The following is a 20,127-nucleotide window of genomic DNA, read 5'->3' as shown; positions in this document are numbered from 1 at the left end:
CCAGGAGTTAACATGTACACATTGCTCATTATACAGTACTGTGGTTTTATTATTTAATTTATTTTACATACAGGATTTTAGTGAAATGTCTTTACTACAGGGCTTTGGAGCAACAGGCAAGGACAAGTACACCCACTTTTGAGGAGTCCACTTGGTACAATCCCTGGTGTCCAATAGCTTCCCTCCCTCCCCAGCCCATTGGCTCGAAGTCTGGGGTAGCCAGAAGGATTTTATGTGCTATATGAGGAGTGGGCTAACTTTTTATATTTTTGCTTTTAGAGCTTGTTGGTGTGTGTTTTTAACAACAATTTTTCCACTTAAAAGGTCTGGCCTTACTATGCCAGAAATATACTGCATTCATTTGTATTGATAAGTATTAAACAGTGATCTTTTGCTTTGCTTTAGCAAGTGTATCAAAAGCTTTGTGTTTTTTGATATTACCCAAAACATTTTGCGTTCCAGGGTGGACAAAGCAAGTATTTGTATTTTAGTACATTCCATGTGCAATAGCAGTATGATTTTTTTATTATTTTATTTGGCTGTCCCGTAGCTGGGACAGAAAGCTTAATTTATTTTTAATTACCTTCAGGTCTACAGTATTTATAATCCCTGCTTCAAAACCAATTTTTTTAATATGGTGTTTGCTACCTGAGGAGGTTTTTCTGCAGCATTTGATACACAACAGTGCTAGCAACAAGACAAACAACACAAGACAAAACACAGAACACAAAACATAATTTTTATTGTGACAGTAGATTTATGGTATTTTGGGTTGCTTTTTAGCTTGTATCAGCTTTTTTGTGTTTTTGAAAGACAAAAAACAAACAAACATATTTTTACCCCTTTGGGGGTGAGAGATTATTGCTTAAAATATTTCTTTCTTTTTAAAATATTTTTGCTGATTACAAGCAAAACAGAGGAATTACCCCCATATTTTTTTCTGTTTGTTTTATAGACAAGCCAGGTTTTAATGGCTTCTACCTTTATCAGTTAGGTAATTTGCATTAACACAGATGCTTTTTGGCTTGCTTTTGGGATTTAAAGCCATTAGCAGCTCAAAGACTTTGTCTTAAAAGGGACACAATTAACTTTTACCAGAATTTTGATTACTTTTTACTTTTGCTTTTAAAACATACAAAAATTTGAAAAAGAAAATACAACCTATTGTGGCTCCCTTTGGAGCCCTAATAGGATTTTAATTAAGTAGCATGGTATGTTTGCTTTTTTTTTTTTTAAATCCCTTTTACAATATACACTGCTCATTTCTTTTACACTGCTTTGCTTATTTCCTTTATACATTTGGGGCAGTTAAGTTTTAATAGAACCTCCTTATATTTTTTTTTAGCAAATTTGACTAAATTGTTTATAGTCAAATGATTTTAATTAGATAGTTTTTTTGCCTGGATTATTTACAGACATTCCTTTAGAAAAGGCCCTCCCCCCCTTTTTTAGAATGGCTGAAAAGAAAACAAGATTTTTTTTCTATAACATTTATAACACTGTTACGATGTTTAACTGCTTAATTTTCTTCAGCCTTTGCAGAGTTCACTTTTTACTTTTTTTTCTTAAAATTACTTGCTTATTTTCCAAAATGACATGTATGTTCATTAACTTAGGTTTTACCATTCCAAATACTATTTTAGGGGTCTGAATTTTCTATGTTTGCACTTACTTCTTTTCTTACTTTTGCCATTATGCCCTTAGGGCTTCCAACCTGTTTTTAATTTTTTTCATTTGTTGCCTGCTCACTTGTTTGGGCCCGATCCTGTTTTTCTCACTGCACAGTCCCTTTTTATGGACACAGGCTTTGTTTCACTACCAATTTAGCAAGGAGGGTGGGCTCCTTAACTAGCCCCCACCCCCTCCTGGTCCCTTTCCTTAAACAATATTACTTACAAGGGTTACCCCGTGAGGCTTGCCACCTGGACAGAATGCACGGCCAATTGGCGTTTTAACTGTTTAATTTTCTTTTTATGGTGGACACACTGCTGTTGAGGCGTATTCTGGGTACGAATGGTCAAATCTTTGATGAGTCCCTGAAGGACTGGTACTTGCTTAGCCAGTGTTTGCAGGTGGGTGCGTTTCACCTTTTCTGCCTGGAAGTTTTGTTTTAAGGCCGGCAACTTATTCTGGGCATAGGCTTGGGTTGCTGCCTGGTTAGTAATCTGCGTTTTTAGTTGCTCAGTTTTTACTAGCTGTTTACACACCTCTTCCCTTCTTCCTTTTTTTGCCCCAACAACATTTCACACCACATGGCCGCCGCAGTTCTTATTAATTTCACAGCTGGCCCTAGATTTTTACCCTTTTGCTTTTAATACTTGGCATATGGGTCTAACAAATTTTGCCAAGTATGCACGCTTCTTTGGAGCTCTGCCACAGAACCCCAGGGATTGTATCCCACTTTGGTGAGAGCCCTCTCCAACCTGCAGATGTCCTCACCCCCCTTTGAAAGAGGCTACAGGGTTCTGTCCCTTTTTGCTGCCTCCCCTGTGGCATGGGCATCCAGTCCCCCAGCCTTCCAGGACCCCATCATTGATGCCATCACCCACGACTGCGGGACTCTCGAGTCCGCAGCTGTACCCTTCTGTTTCCTGAACATATTATCACAAACCATTAGTACCGCTTTGAAGGTCTTTTTATTACTTGAGATTTTACGCCGCCCACACTGGCACCGGGGCTTACAATGCTCACCCCCCTCTCCCCCCTGGGTAGACGCTAAGCCTCCCTCCGTATTACTTGGTCATGCTACGACTGAGGGTCCATACACCAAATCCAAAACCCGTCTCGGGCACAGCGAGAAACCCTAAGTTTTCCTCTTCTGCTCAGTCATGCTACTACTGAGGGTGTATGCACCGAGGATTCCTTTCGTGTGGAGTGAGGGTTTTTAAGCCCTCCTCCTATTGCCCGGCACTTCTACGGCCAGGGGTAGACCCACCTGCACCCTTCCCCTGCTGACCGGGGTGGAGAGAGGAATGCCAAACCTCCCTCCATTTCTCAGTCATACTACGACTGAGGGTGGGACTCACCTTTAATTATAAAATCCTTAACATGTAATACCAACAGTGCTGGACAGAGCAAACATGAAATACCAAGGGCAAAGCAGTTGGTGCACTCCACCCCTCCGCAATTCTCCACCAAAACTGTGACAGATTCTGTTACCAATCTGCCTGAGGCATCAGGTGATCAGGCTGAGGCTGCAGGATCGTTAGGGGAGGAGATGACGGAGCACACCAAGTAACTGAGTTTTAAAGCTTTATTGATAAAATAATAATATAACAGCGGAAAGCGCTGGGGGGGTTCCCCATATCACTCAGAGGAAGAAACAAAGCGTTAGTGCCCCAAGCCCTAACCCACTTTCATACTCACACCCGCACTATCTGAGGCTGGCCAAGCCTGGGTGTAATGTAAGAAGAAGAGGGGGAGGGGTGGACAGGAGTTTTTGTTCCGTGCACGGGTCATCCAGGGTCCGCTGTTGATCTCTGACTTGCTTCTGCTCTCGGGAGGGTTTTAAGTCCTGGGTTCTTCTGGGGGCATTTCGTCCAGGGACCTTTGTCCCCCGTGCTCTCTGTACCAGTCCAAACCGGCCTTTTGAGGCTTCCTTGGTTTCCCCAAAACACATTGGCTTCAGCATCGCAAGACTGTTATGTTCCCATTCTCTGACCTTCACATTCTTACTAGTTTTGCACCCCCTTTTCAGGTTTTTTTGGTTCAGTTCTCCTTTCCCACAGGCTTTTGGCTGTTTAGCAGCAGGGAGCTTGTTTGTGCATGCGTTGGCCTTGAGTGGCAGTTTCGCCCTTTATCTTCAAGCCTAGCTGAATTGTCGAGTTAACCTGTTCCTTTTTTTCTCCCTCCCTCTTCGGCCTTTTGCAACCTGCAAAGGAATCTTCCACTCCACACTTACACCTTTAACCCTTCCCAAAATGCTTTGCGATGCCCGCAACAGCATTAGCAACATACAATGCTGATCTGCCTACCCAGGAGACCCCCTGAGGGAGCGTTGTGACAGCACCAATATGAAAGTGATGTGTCACACATCACCTCCATATTAGCGCACATAACATTTATTCTGAACATAGACATAAAAAGTTAGAGGGAATACTGCCAATAAGGCTCTAAAATATTTTTTTTCTGCAAAATAACTGGAAGCACTAGAAACCTGACGGTGCAATAGAAGAGATTTTATCTGCACTCCTTTAGGATGGCTTGCATAGCTCGCTACCAGCTTTGCCACTCATGAGCAATGCAGCCTTCCCAAACACATGCTGATAACGCCGTTACATCACACTCCGTCACGCAGTCTCTCGAGCTTTCTGTTTGAAAGCCACATCTTATTATATAGATAACATTGTAAGCATGCCCAGTACTTCACAGTAGTCTATGCTAAACAAAGAACAGAGGCCCAGATTCCCAGCTAGGGAGGGAAAGTGAACTACAAAGGAGTTTGTAGCAGCTCCCCAATCCTGGGTCTGATTTTCCACCAGCCTAGTCCCCAGGGAAGTTTAAAGGTGCATCTACTCAATAAGGAGCTAAGTTACTTAGACTTGGAAATCAGGAGGCTCTCCCAATAAAGTTCAAAAGTTTAAAAAGAATAACGAAATGGCTGTTTATCTGGCAATGTTTAAAAGACTGAAAGATATCTCAGTCACACACACACACACCCTTTATAAATTCAGATCACAGAATTCCATTTTCCAGGCTATACTCTGAGGTAGTGAATTGAAGTGCATTCTGGGAGGTACTGAGAATGAAACACATTACAGTGAAACCCCATTTATGCGATATAATTGGGACCAGGGTTAGATCAGATCACCAAAAATCAGGATAATCTGGAGAATGGGCTTCACCCCCAGATGGCAAGTCTCAGACTTGAAGAGCCCTGCCACCCAGGGGACTGAAAGCCCAAACCCCACTGCCCAGGGCTTGAGCTGTCAGCCTCATTTCAGTTAATACGGAGAGCCGGATAATGTAGGCTCAGATAAACAGGATTCTACTGTATACGTCCCACTCAGACAGTGTCAATGTTTTGCTGTGTGTGGTAAGACAGATTTATAGGTTTGGGAAAATGCAGAAGCACCTCAGAACAGTCTAGGACAGTAAACACAGATACACTGATCACCTCAACACACTGGGCTCATTTGGTTTTTGGATTCAACCTCTGAATCTTCTGCTCTTTAAAACACAAGCCTCTGCATGATGTGCTAAAGCAGCAGTTTGACTGGCTCTCTCACGTACCAATAGAAGGCACTGTCATGTATATTAACCAGCTTAATGTATATACCAGTAGGGGTGATGACACACAAGCCAGGACATTATATTCCCAGCAGTCAGACAGCTGTTACTCAACCCCAATCTCCAAAGTGACAGTTTTTAAAAAAAAATGCTGTAATAGGATTTACCTTTTCCTCCATGACTGGCGATGACTGCAGTGACAAACATAGCAGCCAAAACAGAGTGGCAACCACACAAGAAGCGAGACAAGAAAACAACCATTAGAGAGCAAAAAGTCATGCAAGCACATGTATGTTTATGTGCTCACACAAATACATACCTGAGCAGTGATGGAGACACTTACAGCCTCATAAGCATGCAGCCATACAGCAGACCCATTACATGCATGCACTCATAATCAAACAATGTAGAAACACACACACTCTCTCTGTATGTCTCTTGTGCATACATGTACACACTATTCTGTGCTTATACCAACTTCAGTCATAGTGACAAGCAAACATACCAAGTGTATGTATGGGTTCACACAAATATGCCCCTATCTAGCATATCACACAAAATGCACCTATGACACTGCACACCGTATTCTTCACAGTGATATTATTATGATACGATTATGACATAATTATGATGTATGTCATGCAAGATAAGTCATGTGAGGTGTCATTGGAAAAGTTAAGATTTGCTTATTAGGATTATCCTATTTGTATGCATGTAGCCTTTTTGTATCTGAAGTTATGAATACTGACTAAGTATATGTATTTCAAATGTAGTTACACCTGGGTAATGCCAACTAGACAAGATGCTTTCAGTCTAGATAGTGGGTGGGGAAGGACCTACTCAGGGCAATGGACCATTAGGAAAAAATAATAGGCCTTAGGAGAAGCGTATCTCCCACCTGGTGAGCCTTCCTGAGAACGCTACAGACAGGCTCCAAGTAATGGCTGCTAGGACTCTACAAGGACATGTGACCAGGCGACATGTCTCTGGACTCCATCTTGGGATGTCAGTATTTTTCCACAGACTGGGCTGGGAACCGAACTTTGGGAACAAAGGTTTCCCACCATATGCAAAAGCTATATAAGGCAGGGAGTGACATCATCTGGGGTTCTTCACTCCCCACACAAGAAGGCTCCTGGAAACACCTGAGGAACAAAGACTGAACTGGGGGAAGTGCTGGACCCAGGCTAGAGGGATTTCTAGCCTGTGAATGAAACAGCTGAGGATTCCAAGCTGTAAAGCAAGTGCAGTTTGCCCCTTAAGAATCTGCAGCCTGCTTGTATAATCTCTTAGGGTGAGAATTTGCTGTTCATATCCAATCTATTTAGTATATTAAGTTTAGTTTGCGGTTATGTTTATTTGCAAGGTAAATCTGCTTTGATCTGTTTGCTATCACTTAAAATCTATCTTTTGTAGTAAATGAACTTGTTTTTGCTTTATCTGAACTAGTGAGTTGGAGTGAAGTGTATGGGAATCATAACTCAGGGCAAAGGCTGTTGCATATTCCTCTCCACATTGAGGGAGAGGGCGAATTTTATGAGCTTACTCTGTACAGTTCCCTGTGTAGCACAAGATGGTATAATTCTGGCTTTATACTACAAAGGGGATCATAGAATCATAGAATATCAGGGTTGGAAGGGACCTCAGGAGGTCATCTAGTCCAACCCCCTGCTCAAAGCAGGACCAATCCCCAATTAAATCATCCCAGTCAGGGCTTTGTCAAGCCTGACCTTAAAAACTTCTAAGGAAGGAGATTCTACCACCGCCCTAGGTAACGCATTCCAGTGTTTCACCACCCTCCTAGTGAAAAAGTTTTTCCTAATATCTAACCTAAACCTCCCCCACTGCAACTTGAGACCATTACTCCTTGTCCTGTCATCTGCTACCACTGAGAATAGTCTAGAACCATCCTCTCTGGAACCACCTCTCAGCTATCAAATCCCCCCTCATTCTTCTCTTCTGCAGACTAAACAATCCCAGTTCCCTCAGCCTCTCCTCATAAGTCATGTGTTCCAGACCCCTAATCATTTTTGTTGCCCTTCGCTGGACTCTCTCCAATTTTTCCACATCCTTCTTGTAGTGTGGGGCCCAAAATTGGACACAGTACTCCAGATGAGGCCTCACAAATGTCGAATAGAGGGGGACGATCACGTCCTTCGATCTGCTCACTATGTCCCTACTTATACATCCCGAAATGCCATTGGCCTTCTTGGCAACAAGGGCACACTGTTGACTCATATCCAGCTTCTCGTCCACTGTCACCCCTAGGTCCTTTTCCGCAGAACTGCTGCCTAGCCATTCGGTCCCTAGTCTGTAGCTGTCCATTGGGTTCTTCTGTCCTAAGTGCAGGACCCTGCACTTATCCTTATTGAACCTCATCAGATTTCTTTTTGCCCAATCCTCCAATTTGTCTAGGTCCCTCTGTATCCTATCCCTGCCCTCCAGTGTATCTACCACTCCTCCCAGTTTAGTATCATCCGCAAATTTGCTGAGAGTGCAATCTACACCATCCTCCAGATCATTTATGAAGATATTGAACAAAACCGGCCCCAGGACCGACCCCTGGGGCACTCCACTTGACACCGGCTGCCAACTAGACATGGAGCCATTGATCACTTCCCGTTGAGCCCGACAATCTAGCCAACTTTCTACCCACCTTATAGTGCATTCATCCAGCCCATACTTCTTTAACTTGCTGACAAGAATACTGTGGGAGACCGTGTCAAAAGCTTTGCTAAAGTCCACTGCTTTCCCTTCATCCACAGAACAAGTAATCTCATCATAGAAGGCGATTAGATTAGTCATGCATGACCTTCCCTTAGTGAATCCATGCTGACTGTTCCTGATCACTTTCCTCTCATGTAAGTGCTTCAGGATTGATTCTTTGAGGACCTGCTCCATGATTTTTCCGGGGACTGAGGTGAGGCTGACTGACCTGTAGTTCCCAGGATCCTCCTTCTTCCCTTTTTTAAAGATTGGCACTACATTAGCTTTTTTCCAGTCATCTGGGACTTCCCCCGTTCGCCACGAGTTTTCAAAGATAATGGCCAATGGCTCTGCAATCACAGCCGCCAATTCCTTTAGCACTCTCGGATGCAACTCGTCCAGCCCCATGGACTTGTGCACGTCCAGCTTTTCTAAATAGTCCCTAACCACCTCTTTCTCCACAGAGGGCTGGCCATCTATTCCCCATGTTGTGATGACCAGCACAGCAGTCTGGGAGCTGATGTGCACCTGGGGAGTTGGGAGTTGCCTTAACTTACTCCTGGGGAAGTATGCACAACTGCACATGCGCAGAATTCATGTCTCCTGCAGATTTTTTTGCTTCCCTGCACAAAAATGACTTTCTGACAAGGAAGCAAAGGGAAGCTGCAAGAGCAGTCATGCACCACTCCCTAGCTGCGCAGGTGCATTATTTCAGGCAGCCGGCAGAGAGGTAAATCACTTCAGTGCTGGGGACACCCCAGCAAGTGACTCCTACCCCGAGTTAGGATCAGCTGCTAATCCCAGCTGGGCTGGAGGCAGGAGACGACGGGACTTCCTCTTCCCCTGCAAGAAGTATCTGGGGTTGTGTCAAACCCAGGTCCAGAAACCTCCCGCAGCTGCAGAAAGCTCAGCATCCTCCCCTGCTTCCTGCCCCCATTGCTCCTCATCTGTGGGGCGAGGTGTCACCATATGGGGAACTGCTCCCCCATCCGCCCAACCCCCATACATCTGGCTCTCCTATACCCAGACACCCCTGTCAAGCCTCACCCCATACACCCAGAAACCCCCTAGCCCTCCATACCCAAACCCCACCGCACTGAACCTCAACCCCTGCATCTGGAGCCCCCTGCAGCCAGACTCCTTCCCTCTGGACTCCCACCCCTGCACCCAGACCACCCCCCACTGAGCTTCCTGCACTCAAACCCCCACCCTGATGTGCCCCACCCTAAGCCCCCACATCCAGACCTCCATGCCACTGACTCCAACTAGCTGCTTCCAGACCCCCACCCTACCAAGCCCCACTCCCCCTGCACCCAGGCCCCCCTGCTGAGACCTGCACACCCATAATGCTGAGCCCCAACCACCTTCACCTGGAAGCCCCTGCAGAATCCCACTGCAAACCCGGAACACCCCCCTCCCCCATGAGCCTCTGCGCATCCACATCCCCCCACACCTAGACTCCCCCACTGAGCTGCCTGCACCCAGATTGCCCCACACAGAATCCTCTCACTCCACACCTGGATCCCCCCCATACTGAGCCCCTCTACATTTGGATTCTTGCCTGGTTGAGCCTGCCTGCCCCACACAGTGCCTAGTGCAGAGGGGCAGGGCCCGCAATGTTTCTGGAGCAGGCCCAGGCCTTGTGCTGTGTCAGGGTCAGGTGCAGCCTCACTGCTGAGTCCATGTCCTGGGGGCGAGGGGCTGCAGGGTGATCTCCCACCTTTGAGCAGCCAGTGACCTGTGTTCCCTATTGCCATGCTGGAGCCTCCATATTTATTGACAAATAAAACCTGCAGAATTTTAAAATATTGTGCACAGAATTTTTAATTTTTTGTCACAGAATGCCCTAAGGAGTATTAACTGTAGCCTATCTATGCAGGGGCTGGTCAGAGAGCCTGCATGTAACTGCAGCTGGGTGTGTCCCTACCTATATGTGTGCTGGTGAAAGTGTAGGCTGGAGAGCTTTGCAGCTTGTCACAGCAGTACAGTGTGAGAGGGAGCCCAGAGTGGCAAGTCAGGGGGCTCCAGTGGTACCCCAGTTCCAGGTGGGACCCCTGGGGGGAGCCTGTCACAGCACCCACCCACCAAAGCACACAGATGAGCTCATACAAACACCCATGAATGCAGTGAGAGATGTACACTTATGGGTCCCACAAATACACACCACTGCAGCAAAGCACACAAAATATATGTGCTCATTTATACTCATCCGACGCAGAACACACCCAACATAAATACATATGCTCACATGAATGTGTACTCTAGTGCCCCCCACACAAGGGCACAATGCAAAGCTTGGAATGAAGAAAAAAGGCCTCTTTCAATTAATGGTTTGTACAAACTCAGAAGGAGCCACGAGTCACAGACACATGATGTATGGTTCTCCTATTTTCTCCTCCCAAGAGGCTGGCAACACACCAGCACTCAGAGGCACTCAGATTGCTACTTGTGCAGTACAGAGCAGGAAATTCATGCTGACAGTTTCATTCCTCCCCACAGTGAGCAGACAGATTGTCACAATTCTTGAAACTTTCCACCATGCATCCTTTCCCCAGTGACAGCACAAAGCCACATTTAACTAATGTTTCTTGGACTTTGGGAAGGGGAAATGTGAGCAGAATTAATTCAACCTGCATCATGCAGCCATGCTCACATCACTCCCTATCTAATTTTGGAAGATGCCAATGGCAGGAACAACCACTCAGAATACAGAAGCCCTGATTCTGCTGTCACATACAGTGGTTTTACACTTCAGAATGCACTGACTTCTGTGGAGTTTCTCCTGTTTACTTTAGTATAAGTGAGAGAGAAATCAAGCCAAAGGTATCTAATTCCTAGCACTACACTGGTGACATAAGGCTCTGGGGGGAAGGATAGCTCAGTGGTTTGAGCATTGGCCTGCTAAACCCAGGGTTGTGAGTTCAATCCTTGAGGGGGCCAATTAGGGTTCTGGGGAAAAAATTGGGGCTTGGTCCTGCTTTGAACTGGGGGTTGGACTAGATGATCTCCTGAGGTCCCTTCCAACCCTGATATTCTATGATTTGGCTATGAAAGTATACTGTAAAGCTTTCCCAGTTCTCATGGGACAGGAAATAAAAGAGAGGAAAAAACAGACTAATGTAAAGGAGAGTTTTATACCGGGGCATCTGCTCCTCCACCCACAGGAGTGTCTATGAGCTATTGGTTCTTTAACTCCACAGTGAATTAAAGACTTATTAGGCTCCTGTTCCAAAGCCCACTGAAGTCAATGACAGTCTTTCTATTAACTTCAAAAGGTTTGGGATCTGGCTGTTTAAACGTGTAATACTTGCAGATTTCTAATGAGTACTTGAATAGGCATTAGGAAGTTTGTGGAGACGTGGTAATAGTCCCCTCTCTCCATGACTCTAGGGAACAAAATCTGCCAAGAGTTGCAGTGAGAAGTTTCTTTAAAAAAGAAAGATTCTTTTTAAAAAGATTATATACATTTTATCTTGCATTTGAAGTCCATCCACCCTACCTGTTCCACCTCTCTACTGCGGCTGTCATGCTACTCTAGCTCCAGACTTTTCAGGTGAAGTGGATACAATTTGAGATTATCTATAGCAACTCCTCACTTAACGTTGCAGTTATGTTCCTAAAAAATGCTACTTTAAGCAAAACGATGTTAAGCAAATCCAATTTCCCCATAAGAATTCATGTAAATGGGGGGAGAGGTTAGGTTCCAGGGAAATTTTTTTTGCTAGACAAAAGGCATTATATACATTTTAAACTATTTTAAACAATCAATTTAATACAGGTATTAAACAGGCTGGCAGCCCACCCATCAGCTCCCCTACTTGCCCCGCCCCCCAGCACCTTCCACCCGCTGGCAGACCTCGCGGATCAGTGCCTTCCCCCTGCTCTCCCTGCCTCCTGCCCAAGGCAATCAGCTGATTGGGGCATTCAGGAAGCTGAGGGGAGGAGCAAGGGCACAGTGCGCAGCCTCCCTCTTTCCCTCCCCTGCCTCCTGCCTGCAGCAATCAGCTGAATTGCGGCGTTCAAGAGGCAGGAGAGGGATCTGCGGAGTCTGCCGGTAGGCGGGAGACACTTGGGGGGGGCACGTAGGGGGGCTGCCAGCCGTGGACAAAGCAGGCGGCCAACAACATTATAGGGGAGCATTGCACAACTTTAAAAAGGCATGTTCTGTAATGGACAGGGACGAAAGATCAAAAAAACGTTAAGCAAGAGGACGTTAAGTGGGGAATTACTGTACTTGGATGCTGCATTCAAACTATGCAAGGGTCAAGAGAATAGCCAGGAGGATTGGCACATAGCACAAAACACGATCTTCTGGGATCATTCATTCCTGTTCTACTGACACAAGAGTAATTTAAAGTTTCTGCAGAAAGTGTAACCTACAAGTGACCCTTACATCAGCTAATCCATTTACAAGAGACCACAGAGCATTTTAATTCCTCTATAGCAGATATACCATATCAGATATTTCATCCAGAAGAAGCAACTGACTCCCACCAAATAAAGGGTAAAACATCCCCATCCACTTAGAAATAATTGTGGCTTATCTTTGTGTTTGTATATTCTGTAAGCACCTTTGGTAGCCTTACAAATTACAATATAAAAATCATACTAAATAATCCATCATGGGAGAAGGATCTTTCCCTAAAGTGCCAGGGTCTTCTAGCTACACATCATTCCTGCAGTCAAATCCTAGCCAATACAGCAGGAGTGGCTGCAGTTATTAAGTGAGGTAGATGAAATTGTAACAAGACATTATTTTGAAAGGATGGAATCTGTATCATCTGTTCTGCCAAAAGAAATCTGATGAGGTTCAACAAGGACAAGTGCAGAGTCCTGCACTTAGGACGGAAGAATCCCATGCATCGCTACAGACTAGGGACTGAATGGCTAGACAGCAGTTCTGCAGAAAAGGACCTGGGGTTACAGTGGACGAAAAGCTGGATATGAGTCAGTGTGCCCTTGTTGCCAAGAAGGCTAACAGCATTTTGGGCTGTATAAGTAGGGGCATTACCAGTAGTTTGAGGAACGTGATCATTCATCTCTATTTGACATTGGTGAGGCCTCATCTGGAGTACTGTGTCCAGTTTTGGGCCCCACACTACAAGAAAGATGTGGAAAAATTGGAAAGAGTCCAGCAGAGGGCAACAAACATGATTATGGGACTGGAACACATGACTTATGAAGAGAGATTGAGGGAACTGGGATTGTTTAGTCTGCGGAAGAGAAGAATGAGGGGGGAGGGGATCTGATAGCTGCTTTCAACTACCTGAAAGGGGGTTCCAAAGAGGATGGATCTAGACTGTTCTCAGTGGTAGCAGATAACAGAACAAGGAGTAATGGTCTCAAGTTGCAGTGAGGGCGGTTTAGGTTGGATATTAGGAAAAACTTTTTCACTAGGAGGGTGGTGAAGAACTGGAATGCGTTACCTAGGGAGGTGGTGGAATCTCCTTCATTGGAGGTTTTTAAGATCAGGCTGGACAAAGCCCTGGCTGGGATGATTTAGTTGGGGATTGGTCCTGCTTTGAGCAGGGGGTTGGACGAGATGACCTCCTGAGGTCCCTTCCTACCCAGATACTCTATGATTCTGCCTCAAGCTAGAGTGGGAAACTGGCACTAGTTGTTGTTTCAAATATAAATGTTTCATACTGGAAGCTCATACCCATGGAAGACTAAAATAAGTTCGAAAGATCAATTGTATAGACCTTGAATCCTTGGGATTTCAGTACAAAACCCAAGAGAGGAACTGGTTCAGAAACCACTCAGCCTAATTCCCTAACATCTGGAAGAGATGAGTCAGAAATGCATGGCAAAGCTGAGAGAGGCTGTGGGAGAAACCATGTGGGATGCTGTAGGAGTCAGCCTGCCTCAAGCACTGAAAGCCTGAAGGAGAGGGGAAAATTCTAACACTGATCTCTTTGCCCCTTCCATGTAGTTAAACCCTCTGGACTATGAAAATTCATTTAGGCTGAGCTGCCCTTCGTAGGGCATAAATAAGATGGAAGGTTGCAGTCATGACACACCTCAGACCATGTTGCATCACAGTTGCACATAACTCCACCAGCTCCAAATCCAGGAAATATAAATAGCAGAATGATATAAGTGCATGTCAGCATGGATATTCTCCTTCCTGTAGCACATTTAACCTCTTTCAGGCAGGAGGGAAATTACAGTAGGATTGAAAAGGCTTTGTCCAGCCCCAGAACAGTTCAAGTAATTCTTTTCTTGTTATTAAGTGAGTCCTTTTCTTTCAGCATCCTCACTTCCTTCCTGCATTGGGGTTGTGCTGTATATTATGTGCACTGTAATGGTGCTGTACTACCAATTGCATTTGCTACAATAAATCCACGTTAACAGTACATATCCAATCCCAGCATGCACTGTCATGCCCTCAGTGTAGAACTGGGAGCTGGTGCTAGGTGCCACACAGCGCATTCCTTCACAGCCTTGGAACGTTTCTTGCCTTCCGCTTGTGCCATGCATTTTGGCAGAAAACAAATTGTTAGATAGAAAAGGAATGCCAAAGCTGCAGGAGAGCTGGCAAGAATCCTGGCATATTTACAGAAGATCCTGACGACAGATGCCCGACAGCTGCTCTCCACACCATGCCTCCTTCACAGGGTCTCTCATTCTCATTTACAATGTGGAGTTGACACCTAGGCTGTACTCAGACTGCCAGTTTTAAATTAGTTCGAAGTCCAGTAAAGGAAACCATAACAGACACAGGGTGTTTAAATCCCTTATGCCAGGAGCTGGGATTTTTCTCCCACTTAGCACAATGCACTACAATCTACATCAGGCATTTCTAGCCAACTAGCACTCTGGCATCAATGGGTATATCTACACAGCCCACAGCAGCAAGCTTCCAAGCCCAGGTCAATGTACTTGCACTACTGTGCTAAAAATAGCCTCGTAGACATTGTGGCTCAAGTGGAGCTCGGGCTCTGAAGCCTAGGACAGGAGTGGACTTCGGAGCCTGATCTGCAAAGTCTATACAGCTATTTTTAGTGCGTTAGCGTGAGCATAAGTCTGTCGACCCAGCGTTGGAGACTTGCTGCCACTTGCTGTGCCCATACATCAGTTTACAAGGCTCTAAAATATCCAAAAGGGAACCCATCCATAATTCCAGAATATTTTCCCTCTGTCTCATTTACCGCTTTGTTCTCCTCGTCCTTCATCATTCCTATCAGACTACATTACTCCTCTATTAAACTCTCTCATTGATTCCTGCTTGCCCATTATTTCTTGTCCAGTTCACCTTCTTTGCTTTGCCAACAATGCCAGCATTGCTTACTCTGTAGTTTCCTTCTCTCACTCCCAACATCTCCATGCCTTCTTTCCTGTCCTCTCTATGCACAGTCCAATCTGCCAGCCCCAATGTGTTAGGGCCCCACTCTTGCCTGAGTCAAATCTCTCCCCTGAAGACTTCTTTCCTGAGACTCACAAACATTAACCCACACCAAATGCCTTCTATAGGAGAGAAGGAAATGTTTACTCAGCTAGCAACTCCCTCTGGGTCTCCCAGTGTATCTTGTTTTAGGTGTGTCTACCATTTAGATTATAAACTCTTCAGGGAATGTCTTTACAATGCTAAGTATATTGTTGGCATATAATGATTAATAAAAAATAGTTTGACATTAGTTTAAAGTCACATAGAGAATACTTCTCTCTTCACCAAGTTACTGGATAGTTTGTGATCAACTTGAGTGGATTTGGGTTATGTCCCTCAAGCAGTACTGGGTAATCTATTACTTCACTAAATCATATTCTTTAGGAACTCACTTTCTTCATTCCTCGCTCCGAAGGCAGTATTACTGGAGTGTAAGATCAGTACAGAGAATCCACTTGATTCTCCTCTAACTGGTATAAATCATGAGTTATTGCATTAAAGTCCATGTAATTATACCACTTTAAAACTAGTGTGAGAAGAGAATAAGGATCAATAATTCCACACTGCTGGCTTCTGACTCTCATTGCTTTGGATGTGGGAAGATGAACAAAAAAACTCACTATCTTGGATTCATCAAAACCTTGGGCAAAAAAAAGAAGTCCATATGGGATGGTCTTTTTACAGAAATCTTTTTTTGGGGGGACAGCAGGGGGAGGGAGAGGGGGATGAAACAGAGGAAATCAGATTGTGACAATGTACTCCTGAACTGGGAAGGCAAGTTTCTCATGTCCTCCATGACTCTTTTTTTCTGTGGACCATCCTATGTGCAGATTTTGCACTTGTCATCTAAATATAAAAGGGTAATTTATCAAAAGCCTACACAAGAGCTAGGATTGCAAATAAACAGAATATGTACAAGTACTTTTGTGCCTACACTGAAGACTTGCCTAGAACAAAATAGCAAGGTTCAACTACAGTCCATTCCCAGTGATCTAGCAGGGGAGATTTTGGTTGCTCTCTCACACACACATGCACACAGTCCGTAAGCCCCTGAATGGCATATATTGCAGTGGAAGGATATGGCCCTACCTCCTCCCGGGTAGACCGCCCTCAGTTTGACTATTTCCCCCAACCTGCTGCATCTTGGACCGTTCAATGTGTTCCACATAGGTCTGGATCATCTGTGAAGAGGGAAAAACCCATGAGCCACACAGCAGTGAAAAGGAGACACAGGTTCCTCTTCTGTTTAATCTTCCTCCAGCACCCATTTCTCTCTCTTCCCACCCCCTTTTTTTTGCATAACTATATCTGTCATTGCTATTCTTTAAGGCTGATGACACAATGAATGAGCAGTAAGTCTGGGTCTAATATGAAAGCGAGTGGGGCCAAATAAATACCAAACCTCAAGCCCAGTACAATGGCAGAAGGTATGTGACAAAATATATGCAGAAAAACAATGAAAAAAAGCTTCTTGGAAACTAGACAGCAGTGGTAGCCTCTTGAAGCTTAGAGGAAATGGGATAACAAAGCATTGCACCTCATGGGGGCAGGAGAGGGCTTAGCAGCTACAGACACCTCTTGTTTTTAATCATTCAAATAGTCTTTTCTAAAATATGTTTGTAGACCCACATGTAGAATAAGAGAATGATACTTACTTAGAGATGATAACCTACCTCTGTGTGGCGTTGGTGCAAGGCATTGTACTCTTTCTTCATTTCTGATTCACGTTCCTCCAGCCGTGAAACTGGAAAAGAAAGTATTCCACCCATCAGAGAGCATTTGTGTTAAACCCCAAAAGGAACACCAGATAATTCTCAAGGAAGTATCTTATATTACAGAAAATAGGTAAATAGGAGTTCATTCCTGTTACAAAATGAAAAACACAATAATGTCTGTATGGCATGTGGTATTACTCCCGAACTCATTTCACAGGTATCAAAATGCCCTCAAGGTGAACATACAAAGTGATGCAATACTAATTTTAGAAGTGGGTCTGTCAGGGCCCAGCCCAGTACCTACCAGTAGACAAATGAGCAAACAAAGGCCAATCCAAGTTAAGCATTAGTTCTATCCTTTGTATGTGAGCTGCTAGAGGATCCAAAGCTTCTGAAGGCTGCGTCCTCAACCCCAGTGCAAGGATCACACAGCTCTTTTATGACTCTTCTGACTACCTGAGGAGCAGTTGTGTTGGACATTATTGCTGAATTCTGGAGGAAGCCTTGTCCAGCCCACCACAACTGCGCACATTAGGGAAAGGAGAACAAAAACAAAAAATGAGGTGGAATATTTGGTGCATGAGAAAAGGCATGGAGAACCCATTCAGGGACAAGAGGGAAATAAGTGGTATGCTCTATATTAAACACATTACAGCTGGCTGTGTCCAACTGCAAAGGGCCAGAGCTGAGTAGTGAATACCATCACATGTAGTTTGGGGCCCACTATGCGTTATTGGAGAAAAAGAGTTGTTTTGTTTTTTAAAAGTTGATCCAGCCAGAAAGTATTTACAGTGGAAACTAACTTAAAGCTCCAACTCAACTGTTGTTAACTACAAGACTGAGATTTGCCACTTAAAGCTCCTTTGGACTTTCTACCAAGTAGATGCAATCACAGTTGACAAAGAGAGTTCCATATTCCTGCCTCCAAAACGAAATAGGATGTATATTCAGTACATGCTCCTCTACACCCACTTTTCAATAATATGATCTAAGATCATGGCATCAGAAGTCCTTTCTAATGCAATAAAATGTTTGATAGCAAAGAAGGGTTTTAAATGTCCTGTTTATTGGGAAAAAGAAATTCATTACCACACACCATCTAGGAAATGTATTAGAAGTTAGGTTGGGCACATACCTGAAATATCCCACACACAATTCTTTGCATTTTAACAGGGATGTCATAAATATAAAGGGAAGGGTAAACACCTTTAAAATCCCTCCTGGCCAGAGGAAAAAATCCTCTCACCTGTAAAGGGTTAAGAAGCTAAAGGTAACCTCGCTGGCATGTGACCAAAATGACCAATGAGGAGACAAGATACTTTCAAAAGCTGGGAGGAGGGAGAGAAACAAAGGGTCTGGCTCTGTCTGTATGATGCTTTTGCCGGGGACAGAAGAGGAATGGAGTCTTAGAACTTAGTAAGTAATCTAGCTAGGTATGTGTTAGATTATGATTTCTTTAAATGGCTGAGAAAATAGCTGTCCTGAATAGAATGAATATTCCTGTCTGTGTGTCTCTTTTGTAACTTAAGGTTTTGCCTAGAGGGATTCTCTATGTTTTGAATCTAATTACCCTGTAAGGTATTTACCATCCCGCTTTTACAGAGATGATTCTTTTTCACTTCTATTAAAAGTCTTCTTGTAAGGAAACTGAATGCTTTTTCATTGTTCTAAGATCCAAGGGTTTGGGTCTGTGGTCACCTATGCAAATTGGTGAGGATTTTTACCAAACCTTCCCCAGGAAGTGGTGTGCAAGGGTTGGGAGGATTTTGGGGGGAAAGACGTTTCCAAACTACGTTTTTTCAGGAACCCAGATAAAGTTTGGTGGTGACAGTGGAAGTCCAAGGGTAAAATAGTTGTACCTTGGGGAAGTTTTAACCTAAGCTGGTAAAAGTAAGCTTAGGAGGTTTTCATGCAGGTCCCCACATCTGTACCCTAGAGTTCAGAGTGGGGAAGGAACCTTGACAAGGGATTTGCCTGATATTTTATAAAATGTTATAATCTGAAAGATGTAAGGAGCGTGTGTAAATTGCAGAAACTGGAATCGTGGTCTCAAAGGACTAAATAAATCCCTGGTGTAACTCGAGTGACTTCAGACAAGTTATACCAGGGGTGATTTAGGACTAAAGTCTAGGTAGTTCTAAAGAAACTCAGCAAAATAACACAGGAACCCCTCAAACTACTGCCAAATGCACTTCACCGATCTATCATGTCTCATCCAATAGTACTTCATGTAATATACAAATTTGTTTAAAACAGCTAGTACTTGCTCCAGTATGAAGCTGTGGGATTCCAAGGGCTGCTGTAGACAGTAAGATAATTGATATACAGAACAGGCATGAAACAAAGTTTTTGAAGCTCCATAATGTCCCCAAAGGCTGCAGTTGGCCATATTTTCTTATAATACTAAATGCAATGGAAACAATAAAGCTACTATCAACTTAAATGTTGAACATATTTCTCCCCTTAGGCTCCTCAAAAGTTGGCACTGGAGTTATGAATGTCAAACTTCCAGGCTTTGAATATGATGCATGAAACAAAGAAACTTCAGAGCAACACCCTAGCTTCCAAGGAAGCCCAACCATATAAGCATGTTTGTTGCATTACTGTACTTACTCTGGTCTGCATAGTTTTTGGCCTTCAGCTCCAGCTGCCGGGTCTGAAATTCAAGATGCTCAACCTGGATTTGCAGGTCTTTCTTCTCCTGTTCCAGTGCATCTTCAAACTCTATAAACTTCTGTACAGGCAAAGAAACAAAGAAGGAGACCAGGATGAGAAACAAACACGCAGTGCACTGTTTCCCATTTTGCCTCCCTTTCTGTCCCCTACAAAAATAGGAAACCGAGAGAGAATGTAAGTAACAAAAACAGGAGGTTACGTTTTAAGAGTCAGTATTGCAGATTACAGTATTTCAACCAGGAAAAGAGGACATGGATGGGTATAAGCTGTTCAGGAAGGACACGTGGGGATGAAAAGGTGGAGGAGTTGCACTGTATGTAAGAGAGCGGTATGATTGCTCAGAGCTCCAGGGTGAAACTGGAGAAAAACCTGCTGAGAGTCTTTGGGTTAAGTTTAGAGGCAACAACAACAAGG

The 20,127-nt window shown here is 44.2% G+C and overlaps 1 protein-coding gene across 31 annotated transcripts in view; it reads right to left on the bottom strand.

Moving 5' to 3' along the window:
* Window positions 1-20,127, bottom strand: part of MAPK8IP3 (mitogen-activated protein kinase 8 interacting protein 3) — a 154,665-nt gene that overhangs the window by 91,677 nt on the left and 42,861 nt on the right. For 18 of the 31 annotated variants that reach the window (XM_073362974.1, XM_073362986.1, XM_073362975.1 and 15 more), the window contains exons 2-5: window positions 19,651-19,771; window positions 16,996-17,066; window positions 16,412-16,503; window positions 5,397-5,420 (exon numbers count right to left, since the gene is read on the bottom strand). In XM_073362974.1, the coding sequence (XP_073219075.1) occupies window positions 5,397-5,420; window positions 16,412-16,503; window positions 16,996-17,066; window positions 19,651-19,771 (308 nt within the window). The remainder of the gene's footprint in view (window positions 1-5,396; window positions 5,421-16,411; window positions 16,504-16,995; window positions 17,067-19,650; window positions 19,772-20,127) is intronic. The other 13 variants (XM_073362981.1, XM_073362980.1, XM_073362991.1 and 10 more) reach the window with 1 other exon arrangement.

This window comes from Lepidochelys kempii, chromosome 10 (assembly GCF_965140265.1).
Source record: "Lepidochelys kempii isolate rLepKem1 chromosome 10, rLepKem1.hap2, whole genome shotgun sequence".
NCBI classification, from domain to species: domain Eukaryota; kingdom Metazoa; phylum Chordata; order Testudines; family Cheloniidae; genus Lepidochelys; species Lepidochelys kempii.
The sequence above is the reverse complement of the archived record's forward strand: the minus strand, read 5'-3'. Positions and strand labels throughout refer to the sequence as shown.